The following is a 13,300-nucleotide window of genomic DNA, read 5'->3' as shown; positions in this document are numbered from 1 at the left end:
TAACTAAGTGCTTGCTGTGTCACACTTAGCATGCAACTAACCAGCTCTTCTGGCTGAAGTACAGTGCTATAAGGGACATAATTAAAGCTGCTGTGGAGATGTTGACACAAAGCTGCATTATATTCTGTTGAGTTCCAGGATTACCATAGCCTCTTAAGGCTTTAGGCAGGCTTTCCCCAGGCACTGCTGCAAGCCATTCTTCCTGCATGCTGCAGAGCAGATTCCAGATCTGTAAGAGGCAGGTATTTTTTAGAAGAGCAAGAGCAGAGAAAGCCAAGGAAAAACCACATAACAAAAAAACCCACAGAGATTTTGAAAACCACAGTGTTTATTGTTACAAATCAAGGTAAACCAGGTTTCTTGCTCAGAGCTATCTCAACAGGGAAGTAAAAGAAACATTCCTTCCCTGTATTTTTTAATCCTGAGAACTGTGCACTTCATTTGGAAAGTGTCTCCTTCCCCTTGACAGCAAGGCAGGGCACCCCTTTAATGCAGCATGCTGACAGGTGGCTTTAGGAGGTGCTGCAGGAGACAGTATCAGTCTGTCCAAGCAATAAAAGTGCACCCTCTCCCTCTTCAAGTTGCTGTGTTCCTTGCTGGTTTTTTACTGATCCCCTCTTAAGAGGGCATTGTCTGTCCCATTGTCTTCCAGCTCTTGGAGACAAACAGGTCCCGGCTTTTAGCGATGGTCACCAAAAGACGTCCCACATAGTAACCGTTCACCTGGCCTACACCATCATTCCTGCCCATTGAAAGCAGGAATGTTAGTGACCCTGGAAAGGTGATATGGAGGTTTAAGTTAGGCATCAAACCCTACTACATGTAGGTGGTGCACTTCCTCCAAACCCTCCCTTCCCATCCCCACCCCCTCTCACGCCCACACCTACTGCTAAGCACAGGACCCATGTGCTGCATGACAAGAAAAGAAGCAGGCCCAAGGAGAACTACTTGCAACTCTCCTTTCTACCATCTGCTCTACCTCTTTCCATAATGGGACTGCAGGTAGCCTTTAAAAAACAAACTGCTCTCCAGATATCCTCCATCCATGTGGAGCAGCTTTCAACATGGTTATGGTAAGTGTTTACATCAGTTGCTTATTAATGACACCCATCGCCTAACTAGATTTTTGAGGCTAGATTGTTCAGTTTGTGTTTGTTGTATAGTTTAAGGGGAGAAAGGAGGAGAAAGTCAAGTCATCTCCTTGTTCCTAGGATTCAGTTGGACACTAAGCAATTTAAAGAAAAGGAAACAAATTTGATGAATAGCAGACACCCACCAGTAGATTTATCAGGAAGACATTAGTGAAGAAAGGACACGTTGCATCCATAGACTAACACAGGTAATTAACATCTACAGTATCTTTGGCAAGAACTAAGATGAAGCCTGAACTATAAGCTTATACAGTCAACCCCAGTTGTGACTTCCTTCACCTCTAATCAGTGTCCCATGCAAGTTCTGATATATATGTGTTAAATAGCTGTTCCCTGCAGAAAAGCAGCCCAACAGCTAAGGCCAGGTGCTAGGAGATTACCTTACCTGGTTCATAGGTTTTAAGAGGCTTATGTGTCAGGCTGTTGATGATATTTGTCACCACAATGTTGGCATGGAGCCCAGCGTGGTAGGCCATCTTCGGTTCTTTCAGATCTGCACAGTCCCCAATGGCATAGATGTTCTCATAGCCTTCCAGCTGGAGGTGCTTGTTGACTTTCAAAGCACTGTTACTTGCCATTTTGTCCCCTGTTTTGCCAAACAGTAAGTTTTCAGAAGGAGCTTTGTGTTGCTTGTTGTAGCCCGAGACCCCAAAATGCTGCTGATGTTATCAAACATGTCATTGACACAAAGTGAGGAGTTGGTTTTTCACCCTCTTTTCTACATGTCAGGGAAGAGGTGCTTTTTGCCTTGCTGTAGTTAATTATTGCAGTCTCATGCAATGAATCGTCCTTTGGTATTTCAGTAGAGACATTAAGAGCTAGCATACACAGCCTGAGAAAGAGACTGTATAATGGTCATACTGCTCCATAGTCGTAGTGCCATAACTGAAACTGGGCTGTAAGAGGACTCAGACTGAAGATGTATCACTGAATAACTAATCAGCTGAATGCCCTGTGACACTGATAGTTCAGCAAGAACGCTGAATCTGCTGCGCCTATTCTTGCTCTGAAGTCAGCAAGCTTATATCTAGGATAAAATCCTGGCCTTGACAGCAGGAGTTACCATCAACTTCTAGGTGTCATCTGCCTCATACTGAACTAGGACACTAAGGTTCCTTGGAAGTATTAGCAGAAGGAGCTGGAGAAGACTGTTGGCCACTCAATCTATGGTCTGTAAGTTTCCAAAGGTCACATTTCACAGTTAAGTATTTAGTGTTATCTTGGACTATTTGCTGTATCATGGAATTACCACTGCAGGTTGTATAAGGTTGATTCCTAACCTCACAGTACTCAAGTACAAGACATTGAAGAACTGTGTTGTTTCCCCCCACCTGGTGTTTTCTTCCACTTACCAAATGCAGCAGCGTATGCTGAAGAGTTAATCTTTATCCCCGTGCAGAGGACCACCATGTCAGCAACCACCTCTGTGCCCTTTTCTGTCCTTACTACCATGTCCTTCTGGAACTGGTTTGGTGTGAGGTTTTCCACATTGCTGACCCTTTCACCTGTTGCAACAGAGAGCCCGGGGTCACAAACCTTTACTAGGCTGCCATTTCCAGCTAGCCCAGATGTATCTAGAGAAACAGGAATTCAAGGGAGCCATGCTTAGTCAAAAAAGTCAGAAAGAGGGCATCAGAAGGAGATGCTTTGGCTAAAGGAAGAGCAGCTTATAGACCTTCAGGGTCTAGATCTTCAGAGGCATTGTTAAGTACGTACTTAATAAGAGGCGCACTCCTTTTCTGAGGAGAATCTCTTTCACCTCCTGACGGACGCTATCTAGCAGCTCTGGATCAGCTAGTGCAATTTTTGAGTGAACGAGGGTGACCTGTTGGGGACAAAACAGCAAGCGGGGGGACACAGGAATGGGACAGGACTTGCCGCATGCTGGGTGGGAGCAGCTATAGCTAGCTTCCACCCCGCTTAACACCCAAGGAGAGTGAGCCAGTGAAAGGCATCTAGTGCCAATAATTGCTGGTGATGGGCTATAGGGTGCCCTCAGAAGAGGAGACAGCAGGGGTGAAGGCTGCCATTGCATGGAAACTTCTGATTTGCAGTGATCTTGGATACCTCCAGCAGGACCATCACAGAAGAACAGTCTCAGAAACAAGGATGAAGTTAATTGTAACTAATATGCTACTACCTCTTTGGCTGGGTACTCTGTTTTGATCTCTGCAGCCATCTCAACTCCAGCAGCACCACCTCCCACTACCAGGACGCGCTCAGATTTCTCAATCTTGAAGTAAAGAGGAAACTCGCGTTACAAGAGAACTGTTAAATGCAGGAAGTCAGATACCTTCAGCCACTCCATGAACAGACCTTTCTGAGATACATCACTGGCCCAACAGCAGTAAACCACCTAGTTCATTAAGAGGAAACAAAAACCGAGAACCCATGTACACTGTAACACTGTTGAGTGTTTCAGGTGTCCCCTTGTGTGGACAGCTGATCTTCCCCTGGGGCATGCAGAACGCTAGACAAGCTAGCACATGCTCCTTGCCCTGGCCTGTCCCTGCAGGCATCATGGTCTCTTATTCTTAGACACAGATGGCTCCAGATATCCATAGTGGTGTCTGGGACAGGGAAGCTGAACAGAGGCAGGCAATGCTTCCTAGGAAATAAGTTGATTCCTCACCTCTTTAACCATATCTTCATAGGTCTGGATGGCACTTTCCATGTCAATGACTTTGTTGAACTTCCCAGGGAATGGCCCATCACTGCCTGTTGCAAGAATGAGATGGGAGTAGTGAAGTTCCTGGGAGGGCAAAAGGTGGAATAGGATGTTAGACCTCTTAAAAACAGAGCCTAGAACACAGTTGTTGCCTCCTAGGTACCATTTACTCATTTCCTCTCCTCCAGCCCTTGCTGATAACTAGGAAAGGACTTGCCACTGTCAGAAAGTGACTTTAGGAAGAGACCTGGTCCAGGTGACACCAAATGACTGCCTTACTCAAGGTCTGAGAGAAGCACCACTCTTCAGGTGAGCTGAGAGCTTTAAAGAAATTACTGTAAGTTTACAGGAAATAACCTGATATTTATGCCAGACACTGAAGCTACCATCACAGTTGGGTCCAGAGGCTAACTTCTCTCCTTCACCCTCTTCCATACAGAGGTGAAATGCTCTGGCTGAAAAGAGTCACCAGAGCTGCTGCCCTTTTTTCTTCCTGCAGTTAGATAAGGATTTGAGCTCCAGGGTTACTTGTTGAGCTCTAAATCCAGCTCTAAGAATAAAAGCTCATCCGAGCAGTAGATGGGGTGCGGTATTTACTGCACACCCACATCCCAACACAGCTCTAGGCCACTTAGCTTGGCTAGAAGGGATGGTGCCATTCAGTGCATGCCAGGAAAGATGGTCTCTGTTGCCAAGCTCTTCAGGCTGATTAAACACTACAGTATTTCCCCACACTGCCTCTTGGTTTTAGAGGAGATGGCTGGGAGTCTGCTTCTCTCTGGGGCAGCGCTCCATAGAAGTAGGTCATGGTTTCATTCCTCCCTACCTCCTAGCATTACAGGGCTGGTATTACGCATGAGCATTTGTATATCTGCCCACAGATGGCAAAAACCTAGAGGAAAGCAATCGGTGACTTCCCAGAGGGCTTGGGCTATGGCTTCTTTGGGGTCAGGCATTTCAGCCAAGCTGGGGGTTACATCAGAATAGGAACGCTGTTGTGCATGTGAACTCTAAGCCAGGGGCATTGGGTAGGTCAGGGTTCGTGTGCTCAGCTGACCCACACTGTAGGAGATACGGGGATCTTTGCCACAACTGGACAGCATTCCCAGCTCTTGTTCAACTCGATGGCAAAGGTCCAGTTTGTTTTTCCCAGAACATCCTTCTGTCCTGTACACACACCCCCCCCCGCCTCCTCTGGCAGATGAGAGTTACGCTCCTTCCTGCTCAGAGGCACATTTTCTGTAGGTGCCCTGTGGTCCTGCTCGTCTTGCTCTTTCCCTCTCAGAGGACTCCAAGCACAGACAGCAGTCTGGAACCTAAATTCTAAGTCACTTTTCCAGCCAGACATCACCAGTCAAAGCCAACATAGCCTAGATTTGGAGTACTGCATTCTAGCAGCCACGACACAGCTGAAGAAAATCCCCAAGGAGGAGAGATTCACAACACACCCTGCTGAAGGCTGGCACCCTGCATTAGCAGGTGATCCCATAAGGCACCCAGGTTACTCATTGCAAGTTATTGCATCACCCACCTCGCCATCACTGAGCAAGACTTGTTGCCTCCCAGGGTCTATGCCAACAACCTTGCCTTGTCGGAAGCTGTCCCCAAAGGTGACAGAGTAGGAGATGAAAGTCTTCTTGGCAAATCCTGTGGTAAGAGGAGACAACAGAGAAGAGATCTTCCTCTGTGGAGGCTAACAAACCCCTCTCCCATTCTGCCCTCACGCCATCCTTGCTCAGACAAAAGCATTGTATGCAACTGGGACGGCGGGCTGGGCCTCCGCTGTGTTATCTCTGCCCAGCAATGAGCTTCAGGACATTTGCCTCAGATCTGGTGACAAGATCAGCTCCTCAGAGGCCAGGTGACAGCCTCAGCTAGGTTGCTTTTTCTCTGCTCCCCATACAGAATCTCCTGTACTGGTTTCCCAGTAAGTGCTCCACTGTGGTCCAGGGCATTTCAGGCAGGATGTCAGAGGCCTCTCAGGCCAAGCTTTTGGCATCCTTTTGATGCTTGTTCCCAGCCTTGAACGTGAGATTTTCGCCCTAAATCCCCCGCAACTGGAGTAATGGGGTTAGCCCAGTCTCCCAAGTGAAGTCCCAGACAAGCCCGAGCAGCTCACTGACAGAGTTTTATCAGCCAGGGCCTCACTGCTGAGCTGCCCAACATTTCAAGTACCAGATACAGAAAGACATCCATTCATCCCTTCCAGCTGCTGCTGGTTTTAGCTTAGTCACCTTCTAAACTCTTGAAATAAAAAAAAAAAAAGGGTGACCATCTGAGTAGTTTTTGCTCTGTTTTCCCAGCAGACATGCAATTAGCTTAACACAGACGGTCTGTAGGTCCTCCCAGAGCCAAGTATTTGTTTTCCAGATGGAAAACATCAGCTCTTTCACTCTCACCGGGGCAGAGGCGGCACTTTCAGTACCCTGTCCCTTGTTACTCCCCGAGTATCTCCGAGCAGCCGCAGTCACTGCTGGGGGTGACTGTGGAAGTCCACGGAGCTCTTACCACTCTCCACGGCGGCACGGAGGGCAGCGACGTTGTGATGAAAAGCATCTCTCACGTCCACCAGCACGAAGGGGATGGCCCACGACTTCAGCAAGCTGGCGGCCGCCGTGCCTCCGAACCCCCCCCCGACCACAACCACCCGCACGGAATCGTCCACGGACACCCGGGATCCCATCGTACTGCGCTGAAGCCCGGGAGGGCGGACCGAACCCGGGTCAACCCAGCCCAGCCCAGCCGGGGAGCTGACAGCAGGGGGCTGGCCCCATGGAGCTGGGGCGGGGGGGCAGATCCTTCCTCCTCCTCCTCCTCCTCCTCGCTCTCCGCCTCTCCCCGCGGCGGGTGGAGTCACGTTTGCCGGCTGACAAGTAAGCTGTTGCAACCGCAAAGCTGCAGGAGGGACTTGGGATTTTTCTAGGTCTGAGTCCAGCCTGCAGACTTTGGTCCTCCCGGGTGGGGCAATGCTTCCTGCCCAGAGCACAGCGGCTGCCCAGGTGAGCACCAGAGTCCCAAGTATAGAATATTTTCCCTTTCACCTTCCTTAGATCCCCCCCTCCCCATACAGCCTCCATGTGAGAAGGGGACCCTAAGGGTCTTAGGAACCAAGGGCTGTGTTTCAAGCAAACACCCAGAGACCGGGGGAACTACCCCAGCTGAGCCTGCCGGCTCGGGGATGGCAGCTGCAGCCTGGCAGCGGGTAATGATGCTGTGCGAGACAAGAGGCTCTGCTAATGCTGAGGATGTGTGGTCAGTCCTGCCAAACCCCAGCATTAAAAAGTTATGAGCTCATCTTTAAAAAAAAAAAACAACAACAAACTAACAAACAAAAAAGGAGATGGTTTTGCTTTGTTTTGGAAAGTTCACGAACATCAGGCTTTGTCTGTCCACCTTGGCTTGTCCTTTGTCAGCTATGAATGTTGGTTAAATGCATGTTGGTTCAATGCCCCCTTTTGGGGGGGAACAGAGGGGTGCCCTGCTCCTGCCCTTGCCAGGGGAGTTCATGTTCCACAGCCCTTAGCGGCTGTGGCTTGGAGGGGCTCGTTGGGAAACCCACAAAGTGGCCAAGACTGCAGGCTGGGTGAATAATGGAGCCAGAGGATGGCCCCCCCCTTCACCAAGAGAAACTGCTCCCACGGAGAGAGAAGTGAAGACGTATCTGCTCCCAGCGGCAGTGGGAAAAGGAACCCAGAGAGGGCTGTGCGAGAGGGATGAAGGGAAGATGAGCCCAGCATCGCCGTGGTGAGACAGTGGGATGTAAGGAGGAGCAGGGAGAGGCTGAGAAGGTAGCGAAAGCCCCTGGAGAAGGTGAGCAGGGAGCAGAGAAGGAGGTTTACAGTAAAAAGGACATCCAGATCGTGTTCTTCCACAGCACGGAAATTACCCCGAAGGCTTTCGGCTCCTGTGGCATTCCAGATAAATATAGCTGCCGGCCCTGTGGATAAATATAGCTGCTGTGCACACTGCGGCGTTGTGAGCTGGCAGAGCTGCCCCCACGCTCCCCTTCCCATGATGGTTTGAAGGCTCCCTCTGCTCCTCATTCCTCCTCCAGCCAACACTGGTCCAGTGCCGAAGCCCCCTTCCCAGTGTGGTCCTCAGCAAAAGTCCCCCCAACCTGGTGGGTGGGCGACAATGAAAGAATTCGTATCTTTTCCAGGAAAAGCAAGGCCTGGAATCAGGGTTGCCACCAGAGGGTGCAGCCGGCTCGGCCGTGGGGACGTGGGGACATGGGGACACGGGTGTCCAAGTCCAGTGTGTGGCGCCGGACACTCTCCCCTCCGTCAGGGACTGGGGAAGAAGGGTGACAGAGGGGTTGAAAGCAGGGGGGTATCTCTCCACCACACACCTTTCAGCCTGGAAAAGAGCTGGGAGAGGAGGGATGGAACGGCCGACAATAAAGCCAGGAGTGGAGGAATGTCCTTGGTAGGAAAGCCCATGGCCTCAGCTGAAATAAGCTGAGGGCAGGTTTGTGCTTCTTGTTACACAGGACTCGGCTGCAGGATGCTAAAATTTTCAATGGGGGAAAACTCATTTTGATTAATCCAGGGAAGATAAATCCCCCAGAGCTGCCAGACACAGAGGCACCCTTTCTGGCCAGGAAATCCGGGAACTTACGAATGTCCAGAGGCTGGGAGTTTTTTGGCTTTTCATGCCAGGCATTTGCATCTATTTTACAGCATATACCCGCTGCTGAGAGAAATTGATTACTCCAAGAGTACTCCCCTATTTCCCCTATCACATGGTGTTTTCCCCCTTCAGGTATATTTGCACCAGACCTGGCACAAAGAAAAAGATCCTGTTCCTGCCCTAAGTCTGCTGCTCACAAGGCAAATGTCTTCATCTGCCTCCAAGACAAAGGCAATGTGTTCCCAGGCATTGCCAGCGGTGGGTTTGGTTGTCCTCTGCTTGCCTTCAAATTGAGACAAAGTCACTGGTGAGGACAGCCCTCCACAGCATTGCTCCCAGGCAATAAGGGCTATCATCAGGTGAATCCGGTTGTACACCGAGAAGATCACCTTTCAAAAAAAGGGTAAAAAACTTTTGAGCTGGCCAGTTGGAGATGCACCAACAAGGAAGACAAGGTCAGTGGCAAAAAGAGTGCCCAAAGCTAACAGGGCGGGTAAAAGGAGCCTTTGTGAAAACCTCACATCCAACTCCAGGCAAATGGGAAGAAACTCTGAATGCTCAAAACTGTGGTCAGAGGGAACTTTCTGCATGCAGGTGTGTGCTCAGCATTGGCAAATATGTTGTTTTGATGATATTTCTCCAGCCGGCTGCAAACAGATGGCTGCAGTAAGAGCTGGTCAGCTTCAGAGAGGGTTTTGTTTTCTGCTTGTGCTCCATACGGCGGAGGCATGTGGGGAGGCTGGGGGCAGCGCTCAGTCTGCCCTGGCTTCTTCCATGCTCCTTGGCCTTTTCATCACAGCTGCCCCGTGGACCGTACGCTCCCTGCGGGATGGCAGGGGTCCAGTGGGAAGGAAGGGGCATAGGGAAAGGGCTCTGTGGGATGCTCCTGCCCCTCCTCTGCAGTTCTGAAATGCCACGCAGGCAGCGTGGGTATACACCTGTCTCTGCGTGCTCCCCTCATCGGGTTTAATCCAGCATCAGCCAGAGCTAATAGGCATCCCTCCGAGTATGATAAATCGAAGAATGGCTACAATGTAGGAAGACCTTAGGATGACATGAATGCCCCTGCTCTGCACTTGCCTGAACCCCCGATAAGCCTGTGCCTCCTTGTCCTGCCCACCATGAGCATCGGAGCAGGTTAGCCTCTTTAACTTTGCAGTAGCCCTCAACAGCCTGGAAGAGCGTTAACATCCCTCCCTTCACTCTCCTCCGGAGAGTTGCTCTCCCTCCTGGGCCAGCCTGAAGACCCCATCCCTACCGGCCAAGTCTGAGCTGCTGGAGGGGTCCTGTTTGTCCCCCCGCTGACAATGTCTCTGCCATAAAACCAAAGGAGACTTGTCCCAGCTGCAGCTCCTCCTGGCCTCAGTGTGGGAGGGAAAAACGTCCCTCACAAACACAAAACAAACAAATGGTTCAGGACGTAACAATAAATGTCACCAAACGCGCTGCCGAGTAATCGCTCCCAAGCAGACTCTGTTACTGTACATCTGGCTAGCAGCTATCTCTGCAAAACCCAAGGACGAGTGTGCTCATCCTCTTCTGTATCAGCAGCGTCACGCGCCACATTCCCTCTGCCCGCAGACGTTGCCTGCACATCGTCCTGCAACAGCCCCGGTGGCAGCAGCATCACTGCAGCCCTCCAGCTGCACAGCTCCAAGGAAAGGGTATTTTTGGGTCTTCCAGGGATGAGGTGAGGGATTGCTCTCCGCTAGACAAACTGTATTGCCCATCCTTGGCACCTGCCCCAGTGTTTCCCATTTTGCCCCGGGTGACCTGGTCACCCCCGCATGCCTCGGGGATCTCTGCCGCAGCTGGGGTGGAATCGGGTCAGTCCAGGGCAAAGAATTGCCTGGAAAAACCAATTCAGACCAGTACCTGCTGCTTTTAAGCATCAACACTGGCTATTTTATACCTTAAAAATAAAATTTACTTTTAGCAAAAGTCAACAAGGTCCCGTTTTATTTAGTCTCTCCCCAACAAACCTCATTTTCATTTCCAGTTTTTCAGTGACATCAGCTTGAGAAGACCAGCCACTGGCCACTTCCCATAAACCACAGCACCAAAGTCACCTTATTTTGGTCAGGCTGGACCAGCCAGTTGTGTATTTATAGGCAGTGCCTCTGTACGTGCCACCCCATAAACTGGTCGCAGATCCCACCCAGAAAAGGGATTCAGGAAAACCCCAAATGTGAAACGCTATGGTCTCTGTGAATCAGCTGATCTTTGTATCCAGAAGAAGAGCCACAGGGAGCTGGTAGCGGGGGTCCACTCTGTCCTGGGGCCGTGCCACAACGCTATTCTCCTTGTTGCTGGGACTGAAGCAGGCTCTGTGCCGAGGTGCTCCCCAGCTCCTCTTCCCCTGCACGATGCAGCAGGGCACAGCGAAAATCTCGCTTCCCACCTAACCTGCTACCACACGTGGGATGAGTTTGCCAGGCTCAGTGCGCTCCGGCAGCAGGGTTCATCTCGCCTATCATCAGGCACCTACAAATTAGGGCTCTCGAGAGGCTCACCCCAATGCAGGTTTTGGGGAATTGAAGCACGGCCAGGCTCACGGCAGCCCCTGGCATGGGGTGAGCGCAGGCAGGGCCAGGGCTCTCCTTCACCTTGGAGAAAACCCCTGCTCAAACAGCTCCAATAACTGCCTTTGGTTATCACGCGGGACAAATCTTCACTATCGCTCCAGAGCCAAGTGCGTGGTGGCCACTAGGAATTTTATGGAAATGCCTTTTTGTGGGAATTTATCCCTTGTTGTGCTGTGATCCAAGCAGGTGCAAAGAGGACCTTAATCAGCTTTATCCAGCTTAGCTGGCTGGCTATAAGGATTGCAAAGACCTCTCTGACAAGGCTCTGCTCCTGCGGCAGAGGAGCCTGTGGCTCGGCAGCACCTTTCTCTTACGGGACAACATGGAGAGGAGTTTTGTGGCATGAATCCTCATGGGGTGGTAGAGAAGGAGAAAGGATGTCAGCGGTTGGGTTTTTCTTGAGAAAAAGAAGGGAGAGGGCTTAGGCAAGCTCCTTCGCTCTTGGGGCAGGTTTCGAGAAAGAACAGCTTTCACCCCCAAATTGTGGAGAGTTTTCTCCCCCCCTCCCCAGGATTTCATTACAGTGAAAGCACAGCATATAATAAAACTGTATCCTTAAAAAAATCAGTCTCACAGACAGGCAGCCTTTGTCCGAAGGTGTAATTACAGGATAAATATGGGATGGAGACCAAGAAATGCGGTCTGGTCAGGCACGCAGTCTCTTAAAAAAACACAACAGAAAACAAGGCTGTCATTTAATGTTGAAATGTCCGTGTGTGCTGCAGCCCCCGGTCCCTCGCTGGCCCGCGGGTCCCCCCACCGACCCGGGGTTCAGGTGGCGAAGCCATAGCCATGCACCAGCTCCCTGCGGGAACCACACCGAGCTCCACAGTGGAGCGAAGAGCGAAGGTGGATCCGGCCTCCAGCAGAAGCCAGTGGGGCTGGGTGAGGGCATGCGATTGCTTGGACAATGGGTTTCCTTCCAGCCCCGGTGCAGAAATCCCATCCGATAGCACTGCAAGGGGACACGGGGGATTAGCTCAGCCGATCCCATTAAATGGAGCTAGAGCAAGCGAGGGGAAGGGGACGGGGTGTCAGGACAGCCAGCGGAGCAGCCATGACTTCTGAGATTTGGGACAAACCTCGTGCCAAGCTGGAAAAAGGCCTTTTTATGCATTTCTGTGGGCCAGCCAGGCAGCTCGGCTTCGTGGCCCGGCAGACATCCACCGTGCCAGCTGCTGGTAGCAGTTTGCCACCTTGGCCTTGCATTAAACAGCACAGTGTCTACGGTGGCATTTCAGAGACCTGCCTGCCTCGACCACTCTCTTACTTGGTGGGCACCGGCATCTTCTGACTCAAGCAAGAACTGCCTCTCTACAGCAAGGTCAGCCATGCCAGCATGGCCCCAGCGAGCCCCAAGTGTCTCCGAGAGGCAGGCAGAGAAACAGCAGGGTGTACCTGCTGTCCAAAGTCAAGTCTGGATTAGACTGGTGGAGGGAAGCATTAACTAGAAAGATCCCATTTAGAAGGGAACAGTGCATACATAATTTATTAAAGCTCTCACTGGTGCTATATCATCTCGTGTCACCTGCAATAACTCCGAGAAGCAGGCTTCGGCTGGTGGCCCTGTCCCATGGGACACGTGTCCCCTCGCTGCTCTGGGCTACTTGCAGAAAATGCCTCTCTGGTGACAATAAACATCACCACGATGGGCCTAAATTTCCTCTAAAATACAGCTGTGGCAGGCTGAGCAGGTGAGCCTGAGGGCAGCACAGCTGCAGGCACTGACCTGCACAGGGCAGGTTATAGAAGGGGTGGGAGCTGCCCTGGGATGGGGAAGTGAGGGGTTTTTTCTTTTGTTTGCTTGTTTTAAGGCAAGCCTGGTCCTTTCAGGAGCTGTTTTATTTCTGAAAGCTTGAATCCTTTGAGAAGAGGATGGGTTTTTTTTGGCATTGGTGTGGATGGAGGAAAGGTGAGGCTGCATCTCTTGTGGCCCCTGCTGTGGGCTTCCTGCGTGGCTCAGCTGAATGCAGGTACGTCCTCGCTCTAAGGCATTGCCTCTTGCTATGGCTTTCCCAATGTGTGCTTTTTCTCCCAAATCCATGCCTTTCCTCCTACAGGGAAGGACTGGGGCAAGGCCTGGCAGTGGCTGGAGCAGGGTAGGCAGGAGGTGCCTCTCTTGGGGGGACAAACCTCCCCCCAGTTGGCACAGGGTGAATTTGGCTGCTTTGGTCTCAAAAGGAGCCATGTGTCCCTCGTGGCTTCCCAATGCATCTGGCACCATGTTGGAGTCACGGCTGCGTGGGTTTAATGAGAGCAATTAGCCC

The 13,300-nt window shown here is 51.1% G+C and overlaps 1 protein-coding gene across 1 annotated transcript; it reads right to left on the bottom strand.

Annotated features, from left to right (window-relative positions):
• Window positions 1-313: 313 nt before the first annotated feature.
• On the bottom strand, window positions 314-6,506 carry AIFM2 (apoptosis-inducing factor, mitochondrion-associated, 2). Its single transcript, XM_010579941.1, has 8 exons — window positions 6,328-6,506; window positions 5,351-5,466; window positions 3,784-3,903; window positions 3,292-3,384; window positions 2,868-2,976; window positions 2,504-2,656; window positions 1,537-1,737; window positions 314-773 (listed from the first exon to the last, which is right to left on the bottom strand). Exons 1-8 carry the CDS (start codon window positions 6,500-6,502, stop codon window positions 619-621), a joined length of 1,122 nt encoding a protein of 373 aa, XP_010578243.1. The 5' UTR covers window positions 6,503-6,506; the 3' UTR covers window positions 314-618.
• Between the last annotated feature and the right edge of the window lie 6,794 nt (window positions 6,507-13,300).

Source organism: Haliaeetus leucocephalus, unplaced genomic scaffold, assembly GCF_000737465.1.
Source record: "Haliaeetus leucocephalus isolate CR32 unplaced genomic scaffold, Haliaeetus_leucocephalus-4.0 Scaffold687, whole genome shotgun sequence".
NCBI classification, from domain to species: domain Eukaryota; kingdom Metazoa; phylum Chordata; class Aves; order Accipitriformes; family Accipitridae; genus Haliaeetus; species Haliaeetus leucocephalus.
The sequence above is the reverse complement of the archived record's forward strand: the minus strand, read 5'-3'. Positions and strand labels throughout refer to the sequence as shown.

Coding starts and splice junctions, on each gene's coding strand:
- AIFM2 (XM_010579941.1), bottom strand. CDS start 6,502: ATGGGATCCCGGGTGTCCGTGGACGATTCCGTGCGGGTGGTTGTGGTC. Junction 2,977..3,291: donor CAGAGTACCCAGCCAAAGAG/GTAGTAGCATAT, acceptor TGTCCCCAACAG/GTCACCCTCGTTCACTCAAA. Junction 2,657..2,867: donor AGGAGTGCGCCTCTTATTAA/GTACGTACTTAA, acceptor CTGTTGCAACAG/GTGAAAGGGTCAGCAATGTG.